At 45.9% G+C, this 12177-nt stretch overlaps 1 protein-coding gene across 6 annotated transcripts in view; it reads right to left on the bottom strand.

The window, feature by feature from the left end:
• CENPT (centromere protein T) overlaps positions 1–12177 on the bottom strand; it is a 27503-nt gene extending 15326 nt beyond the window's left edge. For 4 of the 6 annotated variants that reach the window (XM_080351744.1, XM_080351742.1, XM_080351741.1 and 1 more), the window contains exons 1-7: positions 9450–12177; positions 8066–8192; positions 7415–7508; positions 5448–5581; positions 4175–4208; positions 2885–3027; positions 1999–2424 (exon numbers count right to left, since the gene is read on the bottom strand). In XM_080351744.1, the coding sequence (XP_080207870.1) occupies positions 1999–2424; positions 2885–3027; positions 4175–4208; positions 5448–5581; positions 7415–7508; positions 8066–8192; positions 9450–10238 (1747 nt within the window). In that variant the 5' untranslated portion in view covers positions 10239–12177. Of the gene's footprint in view, positions 1–1998; positions 2425–2884; positions 3028–4174; positions 4209–5447; positions 5582–7414; positions 7509–8065; positions 8193–8780; positions 8877–9449 lie in introns of those variants that run through there. The other 2 variants (XM_080351743.1, XM_080351746.1) reach the window with 2 other exon arrangements.

The following is a 12177-nucleotide window of genomic DNA, read 5'->3' as shown; positions in this document are numbered from 1 at the left end:
ATATATTTGATTATTGTTAATGGTAAAACTGTTTTTCTCTGCACCTTCTCTAGTTCTGTTAAATCTATTTAGAGATGGAGAGGTTAGAACTACACACAATATTCAAAAAGTAAGCATGACAATAATTTCTGTAGTGGCACAATGACGTTTGTCATCTCTTTCTTTCATATTAATTTTTACACATTATTTGTTTTTCTTTCCATCCCCCAAGCTTTGAGCTGGTGTTCACAGAACTTGAACAATTCTGAGGTGATTTTCATCAGTCTCAAGAGTCATATCCCATTTAGACCTCATGCTCGCCAGGCACACTCAAGTGAAAATATAACAGGATAAAAGTATCAAGAAAGATAAGAGGTTGCCAACCTTATGAAACTGTAAATTTGGAGGTGCACAATATCTGCTACCTTAATGAACTACTCTAAAAGAACTGCTCAAAACAAAAGGCTGTATTATTATTCTAAAAAGGCAACATAACTAATTTTGCTGATATACCTGGTATGTGCAAGCAATTACTTATGGGCACTGCAAGGATTCGGTTTAAAATGTACCTCCAGTGTCTTTTTAAACTTTCTTTTAGCTTACGGGTAAGTGAAGAACCAGCCAAGCAGAGAGAGTATTGCCCAGAAGAAAATGCTCTTCCTTTACTGAAAACAGTTTAGTCCTTGCAAGTATTTTTCAGTTCACAATGAGGAGCAACACTGACATCAGGTACCTTTGGTAAAACAGCATAACTACTGAACCATTAACTTTTTACACCAAAGCCTCCCAAACTCCAGCATCTTTTAAGATATGCTCTCACTCCCTCTCCTCTTCCTTTCACTTGATCCAATCCCACCAAGTTTGCCACAGACAAGCCTCCAGAAGAATAGTACGGTATAACAGTCCACAAGGCAACAATTAATTTTTAAGTATTCCATGGCAAGAACTTCTCTCCTGGTTTGAGCAGTACTGAATATACCACCCATTCTTTAAATACCATTTCTGTGATCCTTTTGACAAAGGATCTTAAAACAGGCTGAATGTAAAAGAAACATTAGCTGTGCACACTTCAGTCAAAACTCCCTAAACTTCCCATGAAGAACTGCACAAAGCTATTTACTACAGCAGGTCATGTCCTGGCTAGCTGCCCTTGGGTCGCTAAGCAGAAAATTTTAGGGTTACAACCATGCCCTGGGGCCCAGTCTATGCAACATGAAGAAAATGTGTTCCCATTTACAAAGCCAGGACAAGGTATTCACAGGGAAATGAATACAGAAGAGATACCAGCACCACAGAAGCACTGGCAAGGGACAAGACTTGTGAAGCATCGGTACAGAGAGACCAGAGAGGTGACCACATCTGTCCAAGGGATTTTTAAGACCCTAGAGGCAGGAAAGTGGTTAGCTGTGACCTTACCAGGGTAAAGCTCTGGACTAGCTTTACTAGCTTTACCCTTCTGAGACTCCTTCTAACTCATTCTCTCCTGATCTTGCCACATTTGAGACCAACTTACAGTGTCCACTTCTGGCCTTCCCAGTACAACAGAGGTGGACATACAGTCCTGCAAAGGGCCACCAGGACAACTAAGGGACTGGAGCATTTTTCCTAGGAAGAAGGGCTGAAAAAGCTGGGATGATTCAGCTTGGAAAAGGGAAGGCTCAGGGGGATCTCATCAATATTTGCAAAGCAGACAGAGCCAAGGTAACAAGTTAAGAGTAGTGCCCAGTGTCAGCACATAAGGTGCCAAGTACAGACTAAAACACAGGAGGCTCTGCCTGAACATCAGGAGACACTTTTCCACTGTGAGAGTGACTGAGCACTAGAACAGGTTGCCCAGAGTTTGCAGTCTCCATCCTTGGAGACATGTCAAAGCTGCTTGGACACAGCCACCTAGAACAGTTTGTCCTGCTTGAGTAGGGGGGTTGGAGAAAATGGCCTCTAGAGGTGTCTCCAACCCCAACCATGATGTGATTTCTGATAATACTTGCTATGCCCCAAGTTCTAACCCATAGTACTCACTGCCAACCACCACCTCTTCTGAATCAAAAAGCTGTTCCACTGGGTTACTCTGCTGGGAATGATCTTGCTTATCTTCTTGCTGGTTTGCAGGTGGTTTTGGAGATACATGAGTTGTTCCGTCAACATGCTCACGATCAATAATTAAGTCTTTCTCAGAGTATCTTTCAGTCCTTCCCTCATTTGTGCCCACATTGGATACCAGGCCCACTGGCCTTGCTTCCTCCTGAGCTGCAGAGATCTCACTTCTCTGTGCTGAAGTTTTCGAATCCGATAGCTGTAGTTCAAGAGCAGAAACCTTATTTTGGTTCTGTTCAAACTGAGGCTGAACAAAGAGCTCCGTGTTACTCAGCACGATTTCCACATCTGTTGTCTGCATGGCTGTTCCAATCCCAGATGCTGTTGGTGAGTCCACAAGATAGTTTTCTGCTGTTTAAAGTTCCAAAACGAGGTTTATGTGAAAAACCGTTCAAGGTCATAGGGACACACATTTATTACAGGACTTGCATAATTCAAAATTTAAGTCATTCAACCAAATTTTATTCACCCTCCACAGATCAAACACTGAAACTATATCACCACACTTCAGTGTCCTTAATTTTCTCTACCAAACCATCTCCCCAGTACCCACAGTTCTGAACATGATCCCAAATGATTCCTGTGATATAAGTCACTAAACTTGGTGAAGCACATATTTAAGTATATAGAATCAAAGCACCTACAGATGTACAGCTTCATTCTAATCTTGCTCCCCAAGTCACACTGGATTTCTGTGAATGTGCTACTAGCCTTTAAATCCTAAAATACAGACCATACTTCAGTTAACTGCTTCTAAAACCCATCTTGTATAAGGGTCTTCCCAGAACAGAAGTAACAACACAAAAGAAACCTTTTCTGTTCAGCATATTCTGTTCTACTCCGCCTTCAAAAGCTTCCACATCAATAGCTTTGCGATTCTTTGGCCTCCGGAGTAAGCCTCTCTTTTCAACACTGTCTGGTAGGACTAGGGAACCAAGAGACATGCGAAGAGATCTGTAAAAAGAGGAGGGAAGAAATAATTTTGCAAATCTACACACTCCCCTTTTACCCTCAGATTACAAATGTGGTGCCACTAACAGTGAGACATTTCCCAAATCCCTTAGTTGGGAGGAATTTCCCTCAAAAAAACAAGATTACATGCCAGTATACTTTAAACAAACAGTTTAAATTCATGATATCACCTAACATCAGGATATGTACCAAAAAGATCAGGAAATAGTTTTACAGCCTTCTACCTCAAGAGGGCTGCAACAATACATCTGACAAAAAGTTCACAAATTTAAAAAAAAATTGAGATAACAAACCAAAAGGGAAAAAAAATGTTTGAGAATAAAGATGTCCTCTAGATGACAGCAGGGTGGCAGGAGGACTTCAAGGCAAGTCTGAGATGCCAGTTATAGTATCAGTATTCACAGCAAAGTAAAGCTACCAACACACTGTAACTTTTTGAAATCAGAGCCAAGGCAGAAACATGCAAAGCATGAGAGAAGATGTACCTCAGTGTACATATTTCACACCCTAAAGAGACTGGCCATGCTCAGCTAACTCCATCCCTCTCTCTAGGCAGGTAAATCAAAAAGGGGGTTCAGAGGGTTCAAAGATAGGAAGTACAGCATGCAGCCCTATGAATCACCTTCACATGGGATCACAGGCAAGGTCTGCAGAGAGAAAGGTGAAATAAATTGCTATCCATGGCCAGGATCATTAGCAAAGTACATGGGCAACACAGGAAAAGAAGTTCTTTGACTAGGAGAAAAGCTTTTAAAGTCCAGGAAAGCTGCACTAAAGACTGTATAGATGCAACTGATGTCATGAGTCAGTTAACAGGCAGAGATAATATCTAAGGTATATTGTGTACCTATTTATTGTTGAAAACACAAGAACAGAGGGAAAAACAGAATGATCCTGATAAGCAAAAAGAGGAGCAATAGTAGCAATACAACCTAGATCAACCAAGGCATAAAGTGCAGAGCAACAATTTCTGAAAATCACAAGGTATGTGATTCCACCAGCAGGATAGGAGATGATTGTGTTACTACTAACACAGGTCCTAATAACACAGCTCTTACAACCACAGATGATGAAACAGGCAGCTATAGTTAGGACAGCCAGAAGTTAAGACATTATAGTTCAAACTCACCGAGCCAAAGTAGTGTTGTCCAACGTTGACTGAGCTAGAAAAAGTTGGTCACACATTAGCTGTGAAATTACACTAGCTGAAAAATTACCCTCTACACAACAGGCTATGGGAACACTCCAATGGATTGTCCATCTGTGCCCCAGAACTGCCTGTCAGAATTCTAGTAAGAAATTTCTCAAAGGGTTATAAAACAGTTATTCCAAAGGTAATTTAAATAGAGCACATGCCCTCACACACACAGTAATATTTATCTTACCACATTAACAGGAAGATAGGCTAGGGCCTCAGTCATAACCACCCTTCAGCAGCCCTTTGCCTCATAAACACTAAAGCACCTGGAAGCTCTAGAAATGCATAGAGCTACTCCACAGATTGTTGGTGAAACTGTAACTCAAACCTGTTCTACTCAAAGTCCTAAAATTCCAAAAGCAGATCTAGAGAACAGTGACATAATCATGCTCATGCTAGAAAATACTAGAACATGTCCCCTCTGCTTTAACAGAGCTGCTCACACCTTATCAGAACATGTTCAGACCAGGTATTAGGCTCGAGGAAGGACAAGTAGATTTTTCTGACTACAGGTGAGTCAGGGTGGGATTCAGCTCCAGGTTAAAATACCCAAACACAGGTGTCTATCTTCCCCCATTATTGTCAAACACAATTAATCAAACATAGGTATCTCCGTCAGTGTGAGCTGAGTCACCCTCCACAGACTGCATCTCCCCTAAAATTTAGGAAGACTTCAATTACCTGCTGTACACACAGGCACAGAGCATCTGTAATTCGGAGCTGAGGCACCTGTGTCTGTAATTCAGAGCTGAATCCCACCCCTGAATTCTACCCCAGCTGCTACTGCCAATAGGGTATGTAAACCAAGGTGAAAACTGCAACTCCAACAAGAGTTTTGTAACTTATTTGATACAATTGCAACAAACTGTATGCCGCTTGTTCTATTTTCAAGTTTCTGGAACTGAGGGCAAGACAAGAATTGCTCCCTTTGGAGACACTTAAACTCAAAGAGCAGCAAGATGGAAAAGTAGTCAAGAAGTCACATATATTCAGGACAGAGGCTGTAAGTTGACTCAAAAAGGCTTGTTTTGATTGTGGGGGCTTTTACCTTCTCCACTATCCCCTTTGCACAAGGTACCGCAGCCTTACTGCCAAATGTACAACTGCCCAGCTGAGAAGTTACTAAGAACTAAACTGCAGCAGATGGAAATCAATTGACAGCAAATGGAGGGCTGAACAAGGCAATTTTTCACTGCGGCCTTACCTTGGTTCTGGGGAAGTCGTCTGTCTGCTGCTCTCTCAAATTCAGAAATGCTGAGTTTCTTTCTCCTCTTAGTCATATGGAAGGTGGCAACAGATGTGCTCTCAGGAACAAGGTCTGGCAGTTGCAGTTCCCCCCTACCAACACAAACCAGGCCTTTAACAAAGGACTTTAGCTTCTCAGCTACCTTAGAAAGATCTCTGTAACATCAGTGAACAGCAAATAGAAATTATTTGTCCTTGCTGCAGCAGAAGTAAGGAACTAATCAGGGATTAGCTCAGCAAGTGTAGGAAAGTGTCATTGGACTAGATGACCTTTGAAGGTCCCTTCCAACCCAAACTATTCTATGATTCCCTCCTACTAAATCAAAGGAAACTTGACAAAGTAAAAGAAACAAAACTTGAGCGTCTATTCAAAACAATAGGGCTGAGAAAAGTCAGACTGCAGGTAAAAGCTTGGACTTCCAACAAGCTCCATCACTCTCTGCTAACAGCCCACAAAGACAATAAGGTCTGTCAGTCATTCCAGTGTAAATGAAAAGGCCATCATCATGAAACACTGCCAGGTATCACAAAGCTGGTACATGGAACAGCATGTAATATCCCAACCAGGCACTGGATCAGGATCGGAAACTAGGTTTCTGAAATGTTTTCCCCTTTTACTGAGGAGTTTCAAGAATTCCCTCTCAGGAGGGTCACATTCGGGCAGTGAGCTGCTGCCTGCACTCCAGTGTCCTACAGTTCTGGGTATTTTTTGCATCTCTGCTGGAGGATGCTATCACAACTGGGAAAAGCAGTGCCTTTCCAAATTCAAGAAGGTTCACATCAAGCAAAGGAAGGTTGTCATGGAATTTTTTAAAAAGACTTCAAGTTTATAAAAAAATGCAAAAGTATTTTTTTGAAAGTCTGTATCTGTTCAACAACTGTCTAACATAAGGAATACAAAACTCTACAAAGATCCAACCATGTGGTTTTATCATTGAAGACAGGCTGATGAGAAACACATTCTAAGATGTTCAAGAACTACAACAAGCAAAATCGATTTGCAATTAAAACAATACTGCTCATTTTTATAATTTAAAAAAACTAACCAAAACAAACATACAAACAAAAGCTACCACACCCACAGAAAGCTGAGATTTTTTCCTTCCCCATCAGAAAAAAAAAAAAAGAAAAAAAAAGGACATAAGTTCAGAAGTTTTCCTAATATTTTAGATAACCTCTTTAAGGTTGCTTATAGTCAATACAAAAAGTTCAGCTATAAAGACAAAATGAGGGAAACCAACATCCTTTAGAAGAGTATCTTTTGCAGTAAGCAAAAATATACACAGGTGTTGTGACAAAACTGGCAAAAGCAAATTTAGACTTGCTACCACTACTGGTTTTCTTCCATTTCATATCAAAGCGGAAGGAAACAAACCACAATTCAGCCTCTCAGTCAGGCCTATTAACTTAAAATATTAATGGAAGCTAAACATGAATAAAAGCAGCTGAGCCTCAAGCAAAGCTCACCTCCAAACCACTCTACACCAACCAAGAGGCAATTACACCATAAAAAGCCACAGCAGCAGCAGAACAGTCACTCATCACACATCAGCATTGTCAGTACACAGCCTGCAGCCTTGGAGAGATGCAAGAACTTCTATTTTAGTGCCTGTCACAGACAACTAAGAAAAGTAGGTTTCCACCAAGAGACTTAATTGTATCCAGCAGTTCCACTGCAAAAAGATACTAAATGTCTGCATTTAAGAAAGGGGACTGAGCAGAAACCTGCAGTATTTACTGTTCAGTCCCCCAGTTCCAGCAATTCCCATGTGAGCCTTAACGCTGAAGAAGTATTTACGAAAATTTCATCTGACAGAACACAATTCTGATCACTGAGACAGAAGTAAAGAAATCCTGCTCCCCAAACCCTTAGTAGGAACTGCAGCTGTACCTGGTTGTGTTAAAAAACCCACAAATATTGCTTACATGCTTGAAGGCCTCTTAGATGGGAGTTCTGGTCCAGCTTCTGCTGCTGCTTCATGTTGAGATATCTGAGGCACCAGAGGTGAAACTTGTGGTTCTGCCAACAGACCAAACATTTCCTTTTCACAATATAATCCAGCAAGAATGCCAAATGCAGCAGAGTGTCAAAGCTATACTACATTTATTTATTGACAGGTTAAAATAAAGACCTGGTGAAAACTATTTGGTTTCTACTCTTAGGAAAGCTGTACATACAGTGACAAAGCCAACAGCGGTAAACAGCAACACGAGGGTTGCACAGACAGCAGCTGAGCTGAGGGTGGCAACAGCACCCGCCTCTATAATTTACATGTGATCCTACAGCTAAAGGCAGCACAAAAATTACACACTTGCTCACCAAGATGAAGAAGGGAAGAAGATTTTCAATAACATGTTTTCATCAACATAAGGCCTGGCCTGTATTGCATTACCTTACTCAGCTGCCATCACAGCTACTCCTCCTCTTTTACATAACTTGGTTATACAATGCTCTGAATTTCTGTTTCACATAACAGCATAACATGCTACAAAACAACACCTCCTGCCATGAACTACACCAAAATATTGTCCTAAAGGTTTGTTTTCATGAGGAAAAAAAAAAAAAAAGATGCTTACGTGTCCGAATGATTCTCCTGAGCATAAGCCGTGGTGTGTCATTGTCATGATCAGGGAATGCAGTTGGTCTCTGTTTCAGTAAGGTGCTTCTGCCAGAATTATTCTCTTTTCCTGAATCAGCTACAGTCTGAAGAAATAAATCAGAGACATACAATTCAAAAAACGTATTTTCATCATTAAAGATTAATCTTAGCACCAAAAGCGTTAATCATCTGTTTTCTAATAAAAATCTAAGGTAGCTAACATGAATCACTTTACAAGTTCCCAAAAAGAAATTGTGCACATTTGCTTTCTAACAATGCTGGCACTTCATTTTGGGGTGGAAGGCAATTCACAACGGTGTATCATCGAGGTGGGTTTCAAAGAACAACTCTCAACATGGACAAAAGCCTGAAGGACTTGAAATCACGGCCCTTCTTCCCTCATAGGCCTGACCTAAGATAACTCTAAAAGGGAAAATAACAGAAAAAGACAACCCAGGTGATGCAAAGCTGTAAGAGCCATGGCTATTGGGTAAGCACGAAATTGAGGGGTTTCAGCCCGTTTTCCACGTTTGAAGGCGAACAGGGGAGCGTCCTTTGCTTCCCCGGTCCCTGTTCCGAGGGTCTCACTTCCTCACACCGAGCGGGAGGACAGCGCCAGCCGAGCGCCGCGGGACGGCTGATCTCGACAGCAGCTCTCCCCTTCCCTCCTTCCCCACCCCCCCCGCCCTCACCCGGCCCTTGGCCGCAGTCAGCACTCGGAGGCTGCCGCTGCGCCGGGCCCTTCGGCGGTCCCGCCGGCCGCTGTCGGCCATGGCGAAATAACGGTCGCGCCTCCCGACAACACCACTTATCGCGAGATCGCCGCGCAGTGCTTCACGGGAGGGAAGGCGGGAGGGGCCCGCCTGTCGAGGGGGCGGGGCGCCGCGGCGGCCCCTGGGAGCGGTAGTCGGCGGGGCGGGGGCGCAGCGCAGTGTGGGGCGGGTAGTTCCGGCGCGGCGCCGTTGCCGCGGTGCATCGTGGGCCGCGTAGTTCCGGTGCAGCCGCGGCGGGCGGCGTTGGCGGGCGGCGAGAGGCCGCGGTTGGCCTTGTGGGAGCTGTAGTTCGGCGGGGGCCCCTCGCGCCCGCTCTCCCCGCCGCCGGGGCCGCCCAGGGGTGTCCCTCCCCGCCGGGGAGGCCGCCCCGCCATGCCGGGCTTCACCTGCTGCGTGCCGGGCTGCTACAACAACTCGCACCGCGACAAGGCGCTGCACTTCTACACGTTCCCCAAGGACGAGGAGCTGCGGCGCCTCTGGCTGAAGAACGTCTCCCGGGCGGGCGTCAGCGGCTGCTTCAGCACCTTCCAGCCCACCACAGGCCACCGCGTCTGCAGCGAGCACTTCCAGGGCGGCCGCAAGTCCTACCTGGTGCGGGTCCCCACCATCTTCCCGCTGCGCGGCGTTAACGAGCGCAAGGCGCAGCGCGCCGCCCGCCGCCCTCGTCCCGCTGCCGCCGCCGCTGCTGCCGCCGCCGCCGCCTCCGCCGCCGCGCAGGGCCCCGGTGCCGCCGCCGAGGCCCCGGCAGGGGGCGCGGCCGAGGACGTGAAGCCGATCGACCTGACGGTGCAGGTGGAGCTCGGGGCCGGGGCAACCGCTGCGCCCGGCCCCGGGAGGGTACCGGCGGCGGCGGCGGGGGAGGAGGTGCCGGTGGAGGGCGGCCCCCCGGACCACTCGTACTCGCTGTCGTCGGGCACCACGTCGGAGGAGCTGCTGAGGAAGCTGAACGAGCAGCGCGACATCATCGCGCTGCTGGAGGTGAAGATGAAGGAGATGAAGGGCAGCATCCGCCGCCTGCGCCTGGCCGAGGCCCAGCTCCGGGAGGAGATCCGCGAGAAGGACCGGCTGCTCCACGCTGCCACCGCTGGGACCCGCAAGCGCCACGGCCTCTGAGGGCCACCGGGGCCCGGCCCGGCCCAGGGGGACACCCGGCACACCGGGACACAGGGCTCTCCACCCCAGAGCCTCTGCTGCCCCCGCTGAGGTGCCAGGACAGAGCAGAGATGGGATGGACTGCAGCCCCACAGCCCCCTCCCTGTGTCTGGCTGCCTGGACCCTCCTGCCCTCACCGAACCAGCCCCCAGACGGACAAGCCATCACCATTGGATTCTCCTGCCTAGACGGTGTGGCCGCGGCCAACTCAATGCCAAGCCCCATTACCAATCCAGCGTTATCCCAGAGCTAGCACTGCGGGCGCCCACCAGCATCCCATCCACACTGGGCCCATCAGACCCCTCTCTGTGCCGGCAGTGGCAGAAAGCGCTTCTTTTGGTATATATGGGACCCATGTCACCACGAAGTGGACGTGGAATATCAGTTTTCAGCAAATAAACTCTCTCTGTGTGAAGTGAGGTGGCAGCAACACTACCCCCTGGAGACGGCGTGTCTGACAGCGTGGTTGGCACTGTACCCTTCGTAGGAATGAACGTCGATGTCATGGTTGGCCTCGCTTAGCAGAGGCACAAGGAAAGCTTTAGAAACCCTCTCAGGGTGATGTGTTTCTTCAGTAAATTACTGATGCCATAAAAGACTGCTGTTTCTAGTGTGAAAGAATCCCCAGATTAAAGAGTGCTCTTGTACTATGTAGTTTTTGCTTTCTCCGCAGTATGTATTTGTTACAGATGTTTCTGCTCTCAACACTAGTAAGGATTACAATCTGGTACAAAGAACCCGGTGGCATTTGACGGCTGTAGTTTATCTCATTGGCTTAAGAACTCCCTCTAATGAAACGGAGGCTTTGTAACACATAGGAATTTAAATCCTTGGCTTTCGTTCAGAGAACTGGGACAAAACAGAAGCAAAGCAAGTTTATCTGCAGTGGTTGCAAACTCTTGCTGTTTAATCCTAAACTAGTTGGCATGACTAATAATCTGTACATTAGGCAAGACCTTACTGAAACGTGCTTGGGTGTTCTAAACCGAGATTTAAGACTCTTGTAATCAATCTATGTGGAATGATTGTGTAGTTTCTGTTTCTAGCCAGCATTAGGCCCCTCACTGTCAGGAACAGGAAACCAAATCAGCGTTGGCTAGAAAGATGGTGGAGCGAGGGTAGCAAGGCTGGCCTGAGCATGTACTTCAGGTTAGCTGGCGGAACAGATACCTCAGCACTGAGGAGGAAGAGGAAGGTATCTGGTGCTCCTGTGTGGCTCTCTGGTGATGTATACTTGGTGGGGATAAAGCTTCAATAGCGACGGATGTTGGGAACAAGAGGCAGTTCACCACAGTGTGCCCGTAACGACGTGCGAAGGAGGAGTGCCTGAGTGTCCGCTGGGTCTGTGAGATCTTCCTCCTGTAACCAGAGCGCGTTACACTCGGGAGATCGGGATGTCTGTTTTACTAAATTTTATAGAAGTATTTTCTAAATGTAAAAAGTATCTTTAGTTTGAAAATATTGTAATCTTTGTAACACTGGCTAATGTAGCTTTACAATTGTCTGTTTTGATGCTCTGTATGACCGAACAAAAGGGCACAGTGGGATTTGGTAGCTGGAGGTTTATCTATTGATCATGTAGCCCATTCAGCTAACAGCAGTGGTTGTCACAGCCTGCTATGTGATGCATGGGTCATTTTTCTATTAATGTGTGTGCTGAGTTGGATGGTCGACCGTAAGGATACTACAGGTCTACTCATGTACTAAGTATTTCCCATTATTTCATTTTAATTTATTTTCTCCAACCTGATATGTAGCTCTTAACTTCAGCTCCGTGGTATACTGATTTTCCTGTGAGTCAAGTAAGCTGCAGTTCGTGGGTTGGTTTGTTTGTGTTTTCTTTTTGTAGGGAAAGCAGATACCTGCTACACCATCTGATTTAACATATGTAATTGGTCCAGCAGATCTATATAGGCAATAGACAATAGGCAGCACAACGTCTCTCCTCACGGATAGACCGGTTGCACGCCCTAGCTTCTTGAGAACGTGCGTGTCCTCACAGTCGTGGTACTTTTTCTACCATTGGAATGCACTTCAGGACGTTCAGCCATTCGGCCTGCTGGACTGGTTAACTGCTGGACTCTTCCACTTCTCCGGGTTACACTGAGGTGCTAACATGCTTAGTTTTAATAAAGTATATTTTGTTTTGTTATGTTTCCCATTT

This window comes from Nesoenas mayeri (genome assembly GCF_963082525.1).
Source record: "Nesoenas mayeri genome assembly, chromosome: 12".
Lineage (NCBI taxonomy): Eukaryota > Metazoa > Chordata > Aves > Columbiformes > Columbidae > Nesoenas > Nesoenas mayeri.
This window is presented reverse-complemented; position numbering and strand designations above follow the sequence as displayed.